The sequence below is a fragment of the Moschus berezovskii genome, chromosome 14 (genome assembly GCF_049115385.1).
Source record: "Moschus berezovskii isolate FMDL1 chromosome 14, NW_MosBer_1.0, whole genome shotgun sequence".
NCBI lineage: Eukaryota > Metazoa > Chordata > Mammalia > Artiodactyla > Moschidae > Moschus > Moschus berezovskii.
Window position 1 is genome coordinate 68024506 of NC_142473.1, and position 18889 is coordinate 68043394.

Here is an 18889-nt window from a genome sequence, read left to right on the forward strand (position 1 = left end):
GAGACTCTCAAAACATTAGGGATGGTCCTTTCATTACAATCAACATGAAAACAAACGCATGCAGCACTGATACCCAGGTACCTAATATTAGAAAGGCTACAAACCCACAACGCATGAGAATTAAAATCACTTTGTCATAATGATAAACTCCTCTGTCCTAATTTACCTCCTCATATTTGTTATAGTCTCTCCACAGTTGTTCAATGTTGATCATTGGATTAACACAACCTCGTTGATAAACTCTTCGAACTGCTGTTATTCTCTGATTTTCTGCATAAGATCCAACAGCTTCCCTGGTATTGGATGAGGAATGCCATCAATTATATTATAGCTAAATCAGTGTTCACACAGAAAATAAAACTATGTAAATACTTACACGCCTTTTAAGAAGTTGATGTAATCCACCCAAATCTAAGAAATAAAAGAAAATGTTAGTATTTTTCTTAGTAGTTTCAAATTTATTAAGTGTATGTATTAGAAAATTTTAACTCTACCTGGTAAGACATAATTTCCATTCCAATTTTATCCAGTGCGAAGTCATATGCTTGAGCCATCTTTTCTCTGAAATAAATATGAAAGATGTTTTTTAGAAAAACTTATTAAAATGTATCTGTAACTAAAATATAATCACAACTTCTGTTCATAGGATCAAAACAACATTTAAATCTTTTATATAAACAAAAGGTAATGATATCTTTGCAAGTATAGTGTTCTTTTGTGTTTAGCTTGTTAATGTCATTAATTTATATATTTGTTTCTTTTACCTACTACTTGTAAGCTTATCAAAGATAGAAGCCATGTTTTATATAATTGTATAACCTCCAAATTGACTAATCTTATATGCAGAAGACTCAAATGGGGAAATATCTGATTCATTGATTAAGAAGGTAAGTTATGAATGAAGATCTATTAGCTCTGAAGTAAAATTTAGGGAGAAAGAACTTGTTCAATATAAGCCTAAGGAAGAAAAGAAAACAAAGAATTCTGGTTCTAGAAATAATTTGCCTATTTGTTACATACAAAAAGAGCATTTGAGAAGGTCCATTATTTATATTCAATAAAGATAGATAGGTGAGGGTTCGTCCTAATGAGGAGGTCAATTACACAACAATACCATTGTCAAAGGTGCCTTCGAATAGTTAAATAGCACATTACAAATGTAACCTGCCAAGAGTGGTGCCATGACAATAAGATGCCGTTTATTAAGTTGACAACAAGCCTGTGAACAAAGTCATCTGGAGCTGCAAAAGTACAGTGTTTCAATAAAGAACAGGGGATTGGATGATTCAACTCTCCAGAATAAATCTAATGCTAGTGATTTTCTTTAAAGCGGTTTTCCCCATGTTTTACTAACTTCTCAGAGAATCCTGATTTTTCAAATCCTTAAATTTCTTCATCCTCCAGAGTTAAGAGATGTGAGAGGAGATGAATAAATTAGGACATGAGTTGCATTCTTAAGATCCTGATTTAACTTACTTGTAACTTGGCAGTTTACCCTTGGTTTCTCGGACATATGAAAGATAACACTTCCATAAATCAATGTGCAAAACCTTCATAAGGCATCTCTGAAATAGCTGTAAATACAGTAAAATATGAGAATCCACAGTTAAATAAATTTCCCATGTACACAGTTGAAATGAAACATTAAAGAAACAAATTCAGCTCCTTTCATGAATTTAGCTTCTTACAAATAAATAACAACTCCCTCTATTTTGTTTAGATAATCAAAATCATTCTCATAATTTTGGTCAGGAGAATATAATTACTTTCCTTTCCAAAATTTTATTATGAACATTTTCAAGCACATGAAAGGGCTGAATAAGTGCTAGGAACTCCTATATAATCACTTTGTTGTTATTGTTGTTTAGTCGCTAAGTCAAGTTGAGCTCCATGGACTGTAGCCTGCCAGGCTCCTCTGTTCATGGGATTTCCCAGGCAAGATTACTGGAGTGGGTTGCCATTTTCTTCTCCAGGGGATCGTCCTGACACAGAGACTGAACTTGCATCTGTTCTGTCTCCTGCATTGGCTGGCAGATTCTTTACCACTGAGCCACCTGGGAAGCTCATATAATCACTAGCTAGACTGAGTAATTCTTAACAATTTACTGTATTTGCCTCACAAATGTTAAGTCCTAAATTAAACTTCGGCATAAAATTCAAAGTGTATTTAAGAGGACTCACCTTTTCTACCTTGTCATAATTTTTAGCTTTAATCTGCAGAGAAATAGAAGAAAAAAAAATAGAATTAACACTATTCTTTTTAGAGTATTAAAACATATCTCTGAGTGTTTTGATTACACTTGTAAATTCATTTCTATACTTTCCTATTAATTCTGCCTTTCAAAAATAACAATTAATAGAAGTCTGAATCCAACATGGATAACATGCACTGTAAATATGCCTTACAAAAACTAATTTTATATGTAAAAAATGTTATACATTCAACATGTTGAAATTTTGTGAACTAAAAATTTTGTAAACAGTCACAAGATGAAGAAATACAGAGAAGGCATGTGAACAGAGTTTTGAACAGACCTACTGAAGACAGAACTTTACTTCCCTGAAGAACTTCTACTAAAACTAACTGACCAGGGTAGCAAAAAGATTTGCTAATTTGACCACACAAATTTTAATCACTCAGTCAACCTGCTATACTGGGGATACCACAGTGAACAAGACATGCACAGTCTGTCTATGTCTTCAGAGAGCTTACCATTTTACAGGGGAAACAAGTGCCAAGGTGAGGGAACTACAGGGTGCTATGGAGCATTTAGGAGGAGAATAAAACTCAGGCTTAAGGGACTGCAAAAGATTTTCTAGAAGAAGTTAAGATGTTAGGAATGAGGTGTTAGGTCAGAATGGCTATCACCAAAAAGGCTACAAATAATAAATGCTGGAGAGCATATGGAGAAAAGGGAAACCTCCTACACTGTTGGTGGGAATGTAAATTGGTGCAGCCACTATGCAGAACAGTATGAAGGTCCCTTAAAAAACTAAAAAATAGAGCTACCATATGATCTAGCAATCATAATCTTGGGCATATATTTGAAAAAAATGAAAACTCTAATTTGAAACGATGCATACACACTAATGTTCACAGCAGCACTATTAACAACAGCCAAGATATGAAAGCAACCCAAGTGCCTATCAACAAATGACTGGCTTAAGAAGATGTGATGTATGTGTATACACACAACCAGACACACACACACATATATGTACACACACACGCAATGGAATATTACTTAGGCATGAAAAAGAATGAAATATTGCCACTTGCAGCAACGTGGATAGACCTAGAGAATATTATACTAAGTGAAATAAATCGGACAAAGATGAATATTATATGTCACTGATATGTAGCATCTAAAAAAATTAATACAAATGAATCTATACACAAAATAGAAACAGACTCAGAGACATAGAAAATAAACTTATGATTATCAAAGGGGAAAGGGAAGAGAAGATGAATAAATTAGGAGTATGGGATTAACAAATTACTATAAATAAAACAGATAAGCAACAGGGATTTACTGTATAGCACAGGGAACTAGACTCAATATCTTATAATAATATGGAAAATAATCTGAAATATGCGCTAACACATACAACTGAATCATATTGCTATGGAGTTGAAACACAAAACTGTAAATCAATTATACTTTAATTAAAAAAAAAAAGAATGAGTTGTTAGACTGATAAAGGGACGATTTATTCCAAGTAGGAGGAGTGACATGTGTGAAGACAAGGGTTAAATACTACTAGATTTCCCTTTGAATATTTTCATTAGATGGTAGGTAGGGTTAGTTGTTCAATTGTGATACATCAGCAAATCTTTGTATCAGGCTGATACATGAATAATTTGATTAGTGAAATTGGCTTGTGGTCCTTTCCAATTAGTAGTATGTATAAATTTTTCTACTGCTTTCTAGCTTAAGGTACTACAGATCAGAACTTAACAGGCTCTTTTTCTTTTGCTGATTTCTTGCTCTTGCTCTCTGGAACTTTAAGATTTCACCCTTCATCTTCAGAGATCATAAATTGCAACAGGATTTGTTTCAACAGTCTTTGCTCTTTGAGGCAGTTAGTCAAAGCTCTGGAGACAGATCTCTTGGGTTCACTTTCTGACTGTAGTAGTTAACCTTTTTTTCCTTATCTGAATTTGGGGGGATAATAGCACCTGTTTTGCAGGGCTGTTGTAAGGATTCAACAAGTTAACAAATGTAAAGCCCTTAAAACACTGCCTAGAAAAAAAAAAAACAACAACACTGCCTAGAAGAATGGGAACTTAGTAACTGACATGACATTTTTATTATTATTTTTTAAAATATTTATTTCCATGTGCCAGGTCTTAGTTTAGTTGCAGCATGATAACTCTTAGTTTTGCATGTGGGATCTAGTTCCCTGACCAGAAATGGAACTCAGCCCTACCCCCTGCATTGGGAACACAGGATCTTAGCCACTGAACTACCAGGGAAGTCCCATTATTTATTATTACCGCCACCAATTCTGCTTGGGACTCAACATGCCCTTTGAAGCTAGAATCATGCCTTTTTCAGCTCAAGGCTGTTTTTTTTAAATTACTGCCTCTTCAATCTGTTCCTTTTTTTTCTTTCTTAAACTCCTATTATACACATTAGTTCTCCTTCTGTCCTCACAATCTATTATTTTTATCCTTTCTTTGCCTTTGGCTTTAAGTTTAAAAATATTTCTTCCACTAGATTCTCCAGGCCACAAATTTAAGTCTCCGTGTGATCATTTTCCTCCATCTGACCTACTGTTGTAGTTAGTTCAAAAATTAGCATTTTTAGCTCCAAAGATTTTTTGTGTTTTTTAAATACTGTACTTCCAATCTCACTGTGTTCCTATTATTTTGTTCAAGTTATTGTCTCTCTCCTCCAGAAGCTCTTTTTGTTGGGGGCCTGTCCCAACAGTTTGTGTTCCTTTCTTGTTGCTGGATCCTTAGATATGCAGTTATTTTTTCCGTCTATTCCCTGAGCTCAGAGTTGGCAGTCCCAGTGTAGTAGCTGACCCTCTCTACCACAACAGCTGTGTAGCAGGTGTAGACAGCAAGTTGGCTGATGGTAGTCTTTTGACAAAAAAAACAGAGAAGTCTTTACGCAAGAGTAAGGAGGACTCTGCTTGCCAATTCGGCTCCTTTTTGGTTTCCTGGAGGCCAGGCTGGCATCAACATCTCTCTGGGGCAGAAAGATAGTGGATCGGTGCCAAGTATTTCTGAGTCAGTTTCTTATTCCTTGTCTTAGGCGCTCCACCAGCCCTGTCTTTCAAGACTTCTGTAGGAACTGAGGTTTTCTTTCATCCAACTGCTTGGCTCAGTACAAATAAATAAGGTGAGAGTGGGAATGAAGTAAGATGAATTCAGGTCACAAGACTTCCAGATGTAGATGGCAGATTATATACAGTTCTTACAACTGGCCAGGAAAACCAAAACTACTCATTGGGAAAATTGGCAAAGAATCTGAATAGGCAATTCTCAGAAGAGAAAATGTAAATGGTTAAAATTAATATGGCACCACACACAAACTTCCAAAATAGGAAATACAAATTAAAATAATAAATATCACTTTATATTCATCAGAATGGTAAGTTTCAGAGGGTATTAACACTACCAAAGCAATGAGAATTAGCGACTTCATCCATTGCTGGAGAAAATATTAATTGTTATGGCCTTTACAGAAAACCACTGGGAAAAGCTACTCAAATAAAAATTACACATCTTTTAACATAGCAATTTTACTTCTGGGACCTACCCCATAGAAATAAAAACACCAGGATGAAAATGGGTTTATACAAGGTCATTTTCTGCAAACTCTGCAGCAGCAAAATCATTAACAAATGTCCCCCTAAATGTAAGTGGTCTAATATTAATAAATCATGGTGCATACACATCACGGAACTTTATATGTCCATATAAAACAAATTAGGGCTATAACAAGTAATTTGGGGGAATGTCCACAAGATTTTATTGAATGAAAAAAGGTTAAAATGTGTATAATATAATCCATTCTTGTAAAAAGAAGCTAATATGATTATGGTAGGTAGAGTTCTATGGGCGGAGGGAGGAGCAGAGACAAGAAAAGATTGCATTTCATGTATATGATTCCATTTATGCATTTGAGTAAAAACTGTCTATATATGTGTGTAAAAATGTAAACGAAAATTCTTAAATTTTTTCTTACATTAATTGATCTTGTATCTTTCATTCACCATTTATTACTTCAATTAATGGAAGTTCAAAATACATATGTACAAAAAGACACTTCTTACTAATATAGGAAGACTCGATGGCCTTGAATACATTGCTACTGGTTGTCATTCATTTAATTCAATCAAATATTCTTTGACAGCCACTCTGTACATAGAGCCTACACTGGTAGCATTATCATTAGCAGGTATCTCATTTTTAAAACATCATTCAATCTTTAAAAATACCACCCTGCTTTGGAGAAGCAGTGTGGTAAAATGAAAAGAATTTGATCACCCTTTATCAACCACTGAATCTCTCCCATCATCAGAGTTTTCATTTTTAAACAAAAATAATAATACCTACTAAGAATGGTTTTTTAAGGACTGAAAAGAAAGCATCTAGACATTCCAGATACTCATAAATCATACCAATTAACAATATTACAAACCAAAGGAATATAAACTTTTCATTACATCTTCTTTGAACAGAGCTATGTAAACCAAATTGCCAGAAAGAGCAATGCTGTTATTACACTGGCCTCATTTGAGAAAAAGCAAAGGTTATGTGGACGATCATATTCAAATTCCATTATTGGTGAAGCTAGTATAAGAACATGTGAACAACACTTTGGTCATTCTACTACTAGTATAGTTTTTTTTCCCTAAAGATTACTGTTTACTAGATTTACATGAAAACATTTTATCTTTAAGTTAAATATTTTAAAATATATTTAGCGTAACTACGTACTTTTGTACAGGAACCTACCTGATAAACAAAATTAGGTTTAAATTTTAAAAAACTCTTGATAGTGCTTTGAGTTTTGTTTTGACATCAGAAATTCTCAGATCTTTCTGTCATTAACCAACAGAAAATGCCTCCATTTAGGACAGAAAAACAGAACAGATATTTTTCCAAAGAGGAAATGCAAATGGCCAACAGATATATGAAAAGATGCTTAGCATCATCAGGGAAATGCAAACCAAAACTATATAGGTTTCACCTCATACCTGTCAGAATGGTTATCACCAAAAAGAACACAAATAACACATGTTGGCTGGCGAGGCTGTGGAGGAAAGGGAATCTTCATAAACTGATTGTGGGAATGTAAAGGGAGGCCTGGTGTGCTGTGATTCATGGGGTTGCAAAGTGTCAGACATGACTGAGCGTCGGAACTGAACTGAACTGAAACTGGTGCAACCACTGTGGAAAACAGTATGGAGGTTTCTCAAAACCAAAATAGGAATTCCACTCCTGGCTATATATCCCAAACAGCTAAAATCATTAATTCAAAAAGATACATGCACCCCAATGTTCAGAGTAGCATTATTCACAATTCCAAAGATATGGATGCAAACTAAGTATGCATCAACAGAATGGATAAGGAAGATGTGGTATTAATAAATACACACAATGGAATACTAGTCAGTCGTACAAAAGAATGAAATTTTGCTATTTACAGCAACATGGATACAGAGAAAGATAAACACTGTATATCACTTACATGTAGAACCTAAAAAAATCAATAAGTCAGTGAATATAACAAAAAAGAAGCAGACTCACAAATATAGAGAACAAAGTAGTGGTTACCAATAAGGAGAGGGAACAGGGAAGGAGCAATATAGGAGTAGGGGGTTCAGAGGTAAGAACTATTAGGTACAAAATAAGCTACAAGGATATATGTACAACATGGGAAAATATAGGCAATATAACAATTATGGAGTATATTAATAAAAATTGTGAATCACTATACTGTACACCTGTAACTTATATAACATTGTACAGCAGCTATACTTCAATAAAAATAAAAGCCTCCATTTAAAGCCCTTTATATATATGCACACAATTTTGTAAAGTTTCCTAGAACTTGCTCACATCTTATCTATTAAAAGTAATGTGACATAAGTTTAAATAATAGGGATTCTTAAAAAATTATCTTTAGGGAATTCCCTGGTTGTCCAGTGGTTAGGACTCCACTTCCACTGCAGGGTGCACAGGTTCCAACCCTGGTCAGGAAACTAAGATCCTGCATGCTGCAGCCAAAAACAAAAAAAAATTACATTTAGTTTTCAGTTCTCTAACTTGCAAATGATCATCAGAGGTTTCAGTTTTTCAAACAGGAATCCTAATTTATTCTAATGCAAAAAAAATTTTTTTTAAGTGGTTGGAAATATACCAAAAAATGAACAATTTATTTGTTCATGTGATGGAATGATTGTTTTTTTCAAAGCTTCTAATAACATGGCCATTTTATATTTGTAATTAAAAAAATTATTCCAAGAAAAAAAATTAGCATAATTTAATACTTATATTTTTATATCAGTACTATTTGTAATCAAAATGTCACATACAACTGCAATATTACCTGTTTGGTGAATCATTTGAAATATTATAAAAATATGAAAAGTTAAGGTGGAGGGAAAGAACTAAATTCAAAAAACTGTCAACTGGCAATTCCTTGGAAGTCGAGTGGTTAGGACTCTGCGCCCTTACTGTTGAAGACTTGGGTTTAATTCCTGGCAAGGCCAAAAAAAATTATTTCCTCAAAATTTTTTTTTCCTTACAATATAGCTTGGGGAAAAAAATCCCACCAAATTCTGTAACATCAGAACTTTTTAATGTTATTTTTTAAATTGCCAACTATAATAATTAATAAGTAACTAACTGTATAATTGATTTTAAATGTTTTAAAAACACATTTGATTAGTAAATTTAACTGGCAAGACGACTCTAGAGGAAAGTAAGCAAAACAATCTAAAGAAAAAAGTAAGTCTCTATACATTGTGTTGAGGTTTTCATATAATAACTATTTGTGTTTTAAGACTCTACTGGTCCACACAGCAGAGGTGGTCTGGCCCCATCTCAAGATCACACGGCAGTTGCTTAAATAAATGGGACGAATAACCAAATTAACTGTAAACGCACACTCTTAATTTGTTCTCTACATCTTTTCTACTCTAAAGCACAGCACATGCACTTTTGTGGAATTTAAACAACCAATTTAAGTTTGAGCTGCAGAAGTTGCCTCATTCTGTTTAATTTTCTAAAAAGTTCAGCCCCAATCCTGAAACCTGAAGGAAATGGAATCCTAAATATAAACCCTGTCTTTCATTTACTCTTTTTCACCACACTTCTGCTGTTTCCAATCCCTTGTACCCTGGAAATGATGTCTTAGATGGTTACAAAATGTAAGCAGATTTCAAGAATTTGGGAAACACTGAAGAATGTCACTCTAAGATTAACAACAGATTTTAAAGTTGCCAGAGTAGCTGCACAACATTCTCCTTCCCACCACCCAGTCCCAATCTTAAGCTAAAGACATCAGGAAAGGAGTATCTGCCAGCAAATCCATTTTTACACAAGAAATTGTATGTCAATGTTACAGGCTCTTTTCTAGCTCTAGAGATAACAGTGGTAGGCTAAACGAAGTTTTATAGTTCACAGAGTTATATTTTAGTAAGGGAGTCATAAATAGTTTAAAATGTTTGCTTTGCTTATCTGTGCTTCCTAATTTTTCCTACAATATATTGTACTATTTCTATAACCTTCCTATTAAATGTAGTTATAAATGTATGCCTACATACACATATACACAGATTTACTTTTAACAGACTGTTGAAAACCTTGTTGTTGTCCCATAAACTTTCAGTTCCTCCAGGCCCTTAAAATGTGCACGTAAGTAACATTTGTTAAATGCAAGTGTAAAGTATAAACCACTTACAGTCTCAGTATGATTGACATTAAAAATGTGCTAAGCAAAATATTATGTTCAATTCTGGATTAAATTTATGTCCATTTTGTTTCTTTGTACTAACCAAATGAGGTATTAATCTACTTTTCTGAACCAATGAAACATATCTGTAACATGTTTAGGATTTACCGAGTAGATATAGGGATACGGACCTGAACTCAAAAAGTTTATAATCTAGTTATAATCATAGTATTATTGGAAAGATAGGACTAAGTTTAAGTTATTTTCTATTGGTACCATGTCTTATAAACCCAGAGGAATAGGAGTTCCATACAAACTACTGTTACCAAGAAAAGTTTTAGTGCGCAGATGGAATCCTGGCCATTGATGAGCAAATTTCTGAAAGTTAATGAAATAACATGAGTTTCTCAAGTTTTCTGTGAAATAGTGAAAACATACACACAAGAAAGAATAGATACTAGAAAAACAGGTTGGCTAACTGTGGTGGAGGTCCATTACAGGGGGCCTGAAACACAAAGCAGAATTTAAACTTGATTATTAAATTAGTGATATTTTCATCAGTTGGATGATCAGGCGATACTTTTATCACCCAATGATAAAAGTACACAAACTATGGCTCATGGTGGAGGTGGGAGTGATGGGGTAAGGATAGGAAGCTTTTGGTGCCATGAAATAAGGCAAGCTGGCACCTGCTGAGAAAAACAGTAATATAGATGGTGGGATATGCCACAGGTCAAAAGGAACTCTGGGTGCAGAAAAGATCAGTGAACTTGACAACAGGGAAATTATTGCAGATTTAAATTTAAAAGCCAAAACAATTCAACTTCTTAGAAGCTGAAATCAATGACAAAATACTCATTTAATACTCAGTGTATGTAAACAATACTCTAAGAGTTTGTATGTATTAACTCATTCAATCCTTAGAACACTCAAGTAAAGTACTATTATTATTTACTGTATGAAAGATGACAAAACTAAGAAAGGTTTAATAAGCTGCCCAATATTGTGCACAACTGAGCTCTTTACACACTACATTGCTCTTTATCTAGATGTATGTATGAGGATGTTCAGTGAAAGAGTGCTTATGGGGACTTCCCTAGTGTCCAGTGGCTAAGACTCAGTGCTCCCAATGGAGGGGGCTCAGGTTCAACCTGTCAGGGAACCAGATCCTACAGGCCACAACTAAAGATCCTGCATGTCACAATGAAGACTGATGACCATGTGCTGCAAGACCCAACACAGCCAAATAAATATTTTTTTTGAAAAAAGAGTGCTCATGGTGGAGAAAAATCTGGAAGCTTAAATGATCAAAGGCAGACTGACTAAATTCTGCTTTGTCTAAAAATGGAATGGATTATTTATATATACATAAAACTTTAAAAGCAATAATGTATAATACCGAATGGAAATATGTCCACGGTATATTGTTTTTAAAAAGCAGCAGAATTTTAGACAGGCACACACTTGGTATGTTTATCCAATCTACTTATTCTCCCCATCCCACTTCCTGTGTCTGGATCTAGAGTGCAAGATGGATGAGTAGGAGAAATGCACACAAAATTGTCAGCACTGGGAGGAGAGAGATCATTTTTCTGTCTTAGTTATTTCTGTGACATATTTTATTTCCATAACACAATTTCACAGCAATAGAGGTATGTGTTTTTTAAAAGAAAAGAAAGAAAACCATAGCTGATTGGGGTAGTAAATCTCTCTTCTGAGTATTTCCTTTCTGTTTTCCTTTGGTTATAAATATCTCTATTTAAAGTCATTTTTAAATGCTCTCAAATTCTCATCCAGGCCTACAAAGCTAAAAAAAAAATTATTAAGTAATTGCCAGGAAATCAGGCAAAATCAATTTCAACCAAAATAGTCAAAGGTAAAACTTTGACCTAAAATTGATTTTGCCCCAACTTATAGGGCATCTGTCTATAACTCTCACTTGACATTTATAGACTCCTCCTTTTCACTTAATGTCTGAAACTCTTTGCTTCCAGTAAACACTTTGTAAACACCATGGCAAGTCATTACTTTTCAAAAATACTTTTGAAAAACTTCAAGTCATTACTTTTCAAAAATGCAAATTCTGAGTAAGGAAAACAGAGCAGGATATTTCACTTTTGGAGAAAAGTGAGCAATCTGCCTAAAGTATAAAAAAAAATCACCTAGTTAATCTTCATGGCTCCATTGTTTTTGCTACTCTAACCCCGCTACACCACCTACCCCACAGCCCCTCATCACTGATGTACGACATAGATTTTCTTTTTAAATGGCAAAATTGAGAATGGGAAATGTGTACAATTATTTGAGATCCTTGAGCTACCAGAAATGTCAGAAAAACAACTTTATAAGCCACTAATCTCTAAAATGGAATAAATTCTGCTGTACAACCAGGGAGGCCCTCAAACAGGTGTGCTGATTCACTTCCCTCAAAAGCCTAGCATCAGTGTCTTTCTTTCCCATCCATTTAGTCTTCTCTAGCCTGTTACCTTAATTTTCAGCTTTTATGAATTGTTTTCTTAACAAAACAAAAATCTTTCCAGGCAACTTAAAATATTATTCAGTAATATACTTTCTCTAAGATTTCTACACGAACTTCATGCACTGCCTTAGAAAGTATCTCACTCCACTCTCACTTTGCTGAGTTAACCTCCCATTAGTATAGTCACACAACTTTTTAACATGTGAAAAGTTTTAGAGTAGAAAACCATTCACTCTTTACAATTCTTTCATCATTCACCAATACTTCTCACTGCATATAAATTGAGAACTGTTATTTTTAAAAAGTTAATTGAATTATCATTGGACAAAAGCCTTAGTCACTCCTCTGATCATTCTAGTCTTATAAATCACAATACTTTCTTTCCCATTTTGATAGATTCCTATCAGAATATCAATTCCTTCAGTAATTTTCAGTGCACCAAATGTCTTTCTATGGATTTCTTTGTTACAAACTCTATACATACTTTTATACTGCTGAGCCAATGTACACTAGAAACCTATAATCATGGGTAATACTTCATCTAGCTTTTCTTAAAATCACTTTTCAAAAATAGGATTGAGCTTCTACAAAGAAGTGGATATAAATCCAGTGCATGACAACTCTCTACTTTTTGAGCAACTTGCCTACTATTCCAGTATTCCCCTATTTACAGTGCATTCATTCCTCACACTAAAACATTGTTCTTTTTCGCAATGCTACTATTCAAATACACTTTAGATCGGAGGTTACAATTACGTTCTGTAACTCTCCTTCTGATCCTTTTTATAATTTTATCCAAGAAATTAAAATCTACACTTGTACGTATGATCCAATTTCAGTTTTCTCAATCTTACATGCATAGTTTATTTCTATTTTGTTAATGAAATAACCTAATTGCATGTTCCTTTTAAAAAATACTTATTAAATAATCTCCTAATCATCTTTCTCACCATAAGTGTACACTGATTTAATCTTTTATCTATTCTCGTACAAACTATAATTAGTCATTTTTACTGAAATTCTGAAACAATTTTAAAAAAGACCTGGCTAAACTTTTGAAAGATCATGTAAGAAATATCTGTAGTGAAATATCAATTCTAAGAGGTAAGTCTAAAGATATTACAAATGTGTAAAGATATTTAAGTAAAACTATATTTATTTTAGTTTCTCATAAAGGGAACAATATAGGTACACAACAATAAAGGACTGGTTAAAAAACGTCTAAAACAAACTACTTTGCCATATTTGGAAGCAATTTTGTATAATAAATAAAATGTGCTATTATGTAAAGACATGTTACAAAAGAGTAAGATTTTATAGATAGCGACATCTAGAAAGGTTAAGTGGTAAAAGATACTGGGAATATGGATGTTTCTTCCCTTTATGCTTACATTTTTCTAATTTTCCTGCAATAAACATTTCCTGCTTTCCTTCTTTCACCTCTCTTAACTCCATTCATTTGATACTATTTAATTATGCTTGCCTTTTAAAATGGAAACATTTAATTTCAAAAATTTTGTTCATCTACATATTTAGCTTCAGTGGCAATCATTTATAAAAGCCTACTATAATAACTGCATTTTTTTCAATACTCCATTTAGGTACAATTCCACTGACTCATTTGAAAACAAGTCAACATCATTTTTAAAAAATCCCACAAATGCACTGACTTTTATGTTTATTTTACAGCACCTAAAATAGTGCCTAACATATAGCAGACATTCAATAAATAGTTGCTAAATGAATGTGGATAAAAATCTAGCACCAATAGCATATTCATTCAGTTAACTTGTGGAATTAACATTATACTATCTTAAATATCAATGCAAATGTAAAAATGTAAGACAATAACTTTTATGGATAGCTCATTATAAGTTCTGTAATGTTTGTCAAAACATTAACTAAAAAACCTTTCACTAAAAAGGTTTAAAAAGAATGCAGAATTATACTGTCAGACAATTCGGAATGAAATAACAATTGGACAGGATTGATTAAAACTCTAATATGAATTTTGAAAACAGATTTTCACATGGTTTAGATAATTCCATGCAAACACTCAAGTCAATTTATTTTCCATTAATTCTTTTGAATGAAAACATGGTTTTTATTTCCCAAATAATACTGCTTTAAATAGAATTTTGGAAGTGGAGGTTTATATAGGTAGGCACAGCTAACAAATTATCTTCGTGAAAAGCAAAGAAAAACTCAGGTAAAAAATATTACACTCCAAAAGAATCAGTAAGATTGAGACATGAATCTTCTTCCTCTATGACAAACATGCTCCAAAACTAAAACTTTGGCTCTATTTCAGTGGGCTAGGTCCTACTTTGAAATGTTAAATACTACTTCCAGAATGTTTATTAATCAAATAGGTATTTACGTTTTAAAACTTTTTTCCTTACTTTGTAAGTTCCTGAGTACCGTTATTTAAAGACTTATCAAGAAAGCATCCACTATTTTTCAATCTGGAATTTGTTTTATATAATTTGAACAAATTCCAGAGAAAATTGTTTCACATTTTATCTCCTCCATATATGTTTGTGATGACACTTTCCAAAGTGATACCACATAAAGAATTAAGTTCAAACTCTATATGGAATACTATCATTAAGGTTTTAGTAGACAAGACTGCAATAAAGAGTACACTGGAATTCCCTCCTTGTCCTGCGACAGAAATGCAAAGAAAGTTGAAGGGGGAAAGAACCTCAAGGGCAAGACAAGTGACAAGATGATGTCACTTTAGTTTGTAAATGAAGTCTCAAGGAAGGCTGCTATAATCTAATACACGGCCATTCTTTCGAATGGATCCTAATATTCAGGTCTAATTTCATCCAGGCTTTCTTTATGTGACTGGTTAGTGGGGATGTCAGATTATTCAAAGCTCTGACATGTAAAAATCAATAGGTAATTAAAAAATTTTCTGATTTCTCAATAGTTGAGCTCCGGGAGGTCCTTTCCCAATCACTCCCTAAACCTAAAGGAAGACAGTTAGGACAGGGACAAACCACTGCTCTCTCCTCCTCTTCACACTCCCTCACCATCTCACAGTATGCACCCAATAAACGAAAGGCTGGATTTTCAGACTGTTACAGTTGAGATACACTGCTGCATAGGAGGGCATGCATGTTGGAAAACCAGATTTTTATGAAGTATTTAGCTGACCATTGAGAAAACAAGTTTAAAAATATTTACTGTTTTTAAGAAAGTAAGTAGTACAAATAAAATCCTTACACATAAAACTCACTTCAAAAGGAGCTCTACGATACTAGGAAGATGGCTTCATGATTTCGATGCCTGACATTATTAAACAGTACAAGAAAATCTGTACTGTGAATCAAGACTTTTCTTCAAAAATACTTTATAAGCAAATCAATTTAAGGGAAAAAATATATAACTAGCAACAGAAACATACCCTTATAAAATCTACTTAAAACTACTATTATTACATAAGGGTATTCAAGCCTCCTCATATCGTTCTAATGCTGAGTTGCAAGAATGTTAGAAGTTCAAGACATGTATGAGAAAAATAATTTGCAACTGTAAGATTTTAGTGGAAAATAATAGATTTGATGAACTAGATGAAAACTGAAGCACAAAACAACTGACAGAAAATTTAAAGCAAGTCATGAACACCAAAGTAACAAATAAAAATACGGTTTTTCACATCAGAGAGCATATTTATCATTCTTTCCAGTCTGATATTGAGAAAAACAACATAAGCAATAAAGATAACATACAATTTAAATGTCATATAAAAATTATCTAAACTTACAAATAGCAAATCATGCTAAAGTTAAATTTTCCTTAAATCCTGTAATGTAAAATGTTCCTGACAAATAAAAAAACAAAACAAAAATGGAATAAGGATATTAAGTTTCAGAAAAAGAAATCTTAAGGGACTTTAAATTTATAAAACAGATTCAATCTCACACATAAAAGGAATACAAATCAAAACCATACTGATAATTGTTTACCTATGAATATGGGCAAAAGTTTAAAGCATAATATATTGAATTAAAATGTGAGGAAAGAAAAAAGAAGTGAGGAAGTGAACTCTTTCAATATCAAGGATTAATGGAATTTTAAATCATTACCTCTGTGGAAGGCACTCTGGTGAAAAAAACCCCTCAAACTCTTAATCTAGCAATTCCTTATCTAGAAATAATTTACAGATCTATTTACACAGAAATGACGTGCACATATTCAACACAGTAACATTTCTAATAAAACAAGTTTGGGAGGAACCTAAATGTTCTTCAGTAGAAGACACGTTAAACTAAATATGGAATAAATATTTGTGATAAAAAATAAAATTATTTTGTGAAGTAAAAAAGAAAAAAAGGTGTAAAAGAAAACCTAACGGGCAACTGTTCATGTAAAAGGAGAGGAAAAAAATAAGCTGAATACTTTTTCCCTGGGGAGAATTGGGTGACTCAGGATGGTAGATAAAAAACTTTTCCCTAAAGGTCGCTTTTATAACGTCGGTTTTTAAACCACATTTTAAAGTACATGAACATGCTATTTTAAAACTTTTTAGATAGTATGATAATTTTGGGGGGCTTCTCTCATGTTTAAGTACTTCTGTATTTAACCATCAATTCCTAAAACAATATTTCAAATACTCTAAAAATGTGTAAAACAGAACATGTATTACACATACAGATACTATAATATTATTAAACTATTTAATTAACAATATTTTTTAAGGCAAAGGAGTTTTGCAACTTCTACATACCTAAAAGAAAGCAAACATTTTTAAAACAATCAACCTTAACACAAACTGATAAATCAAACTACAGAAGTACAACCATAAATTTATTTACTCAGGTGATTTTCAAACCTAAAAATGGATGTCAACTAATGGAAAAACACATTGATGTCACTCAAGATTAGTGTTTAATAAAGTATTTGTAACATTTAATAATAAATTATTAAAGAAATATAGATGGGTAAAAATTTGACTCAAAGTCAACATTTTCTTTAACTGTTGGATGCCATAAACTATAAACTTCTGGCCCTAAACCTATCATTTACTGAATTCATAAATTAAATAAAAATAAAATTTATAATCATTTTCCTCTAAAAAATAAAAGTAAAAATATATCATGTGAATTATAATTCTAACAAAAGTTCTTTCATATATGAGAATTTTTATTAGAAAAGAGTAACTTTGGAGGAGAGAGTTGATCAAGAAAAATAGAGTAACTTGATGGATAATAACAGGAATATTCTTTAAAAATATATGTAAAATTTTAGTTTGAGGAAGTTATATACTATAATGGGAAATGGCAAAAAATACATATGTAGTCTCTAACCTTCTGAGATGACTCATGCTCTGCCTGTGAAGTGTATTTCTAACTAAATTCATTTCTTAAAAAAATACATATGTAGCTTTGACAATGACATTAACCTTGCCAAGAATGTCTTTCTTCACCCTCATCAAGATTTTTCTCCTCGGTATAGAACTTTGACAGGTTTTTCTGTTTTTTAAGTAAATTGAAGAGGCAATTCCCTTGTTTTCTGGCTTCTACTGTTGTCAGGAAATTGTCAACATGCCATTCCCTTGAAGGCCATTTGTCCTTTTGTTTCCAGTAGCTTCTACGAGGAGTTGATTTTTTTTTCCTGTAGTTTCACTCTTGTGTCTACATGGGCATTTTTCCCCCCCAATCCTGTTTGGGATTCATAAGCTTCCTAGATCTGCTGAATTCTTGCATCATCCTGAAAAAAGTTCTTAAGTGTTTACCTCTTCCAACTGAGCTGCTGCCCAGTATTTCTCCTCTACTTCTGGACCTTCATTTACACACATTTTCACTCTATCCTTTGTGACCCTAATCCTTTCATATTTTCTGTGTCAGTTTCTTTAAACTCCAGTCTGGATTTCTTGAATTTTCCAATTCTCTCTTCATCTGTGTCTAGTCTGTTATTAATCTAATTTCACTTTAATTCTAGTCTTTGAAGTCTTTGTAGATCTGTTTCTGCTGTACATGGTTTCCTCACATGGTTAGTTTTTAACAAGTGAACTCCTTTTCCTTGGAAAAATATTCAAGATTTTCTTTTGTGGCTTAGGATGAAGGTGCATTCCTCCAAAAAAAAAAAAGGTCTGAATGAGATTATCAGGCTCCTAGGAGCATAATTCAGGTTAAGACCCCCTTACAATCATGGTTCAAAAGCTTTTTGAACTATCCAAGTGATGTTTATTTGGGCTACAAATCCATGCAATTTGCCCAACTTGTTGAAACGTCTCAGGACTTTCCCATTCTGCTCTGCTCAGGAGCACAGCAACTTTCCCCAATCTCCTAGGGTTCATATGGCAACATAGATTTATTTCTGGTTCAGTGTCATCCTGAGTATTTTCTGCACATAGCTTTAGAGGAAGAGGATGTTTAGTTGGGCAGGCCTTGGGCTTTGACTTTTGCTACCTGAACTCCTAGAAACATCTGAAATTGAAGCTCAAGTTCTCCCAGTTTGACAAATGCTTGCAGGGTAAAAAACT

At 33.2% G+C, this 18889-nt stretch overlaps 1 protein-coding gene across 2 annotated transcripts in view; it reads right to left on the reverse strand.

Annotated features, from left to right (window-relative positions):
• Nucleotides 1–18889, reverse strand: part of CSTF3 (cleavage stimulation factor subunit 3) — a 66358-nt gene that overhangs the window by 14957 nt on the left and 32512 nt on the right. For both annotated transcript variants that reach the window (XM_055423802.2, XM_055423801.2), the window contains exons 4-8: nt 2182–2214; nt 1477–1574; nt 495–561; nt 377–411; nt 167–293 (exon numbers count right to left, since the gene is read on the reverse strand). In XM_055423802.2, coding sequence (XP_055279777.1) covers nt 167–293; nt 377–411; nt 495–561; nt 1477–1574; nt 2182–2214 — 360 coding nt within the window. The remainder of the gene's footprint in view (nt 1–166; nt 294–376; nt 412–494; nt 562–1476; nt 1575–2181; nt 2215–18889) is intronic.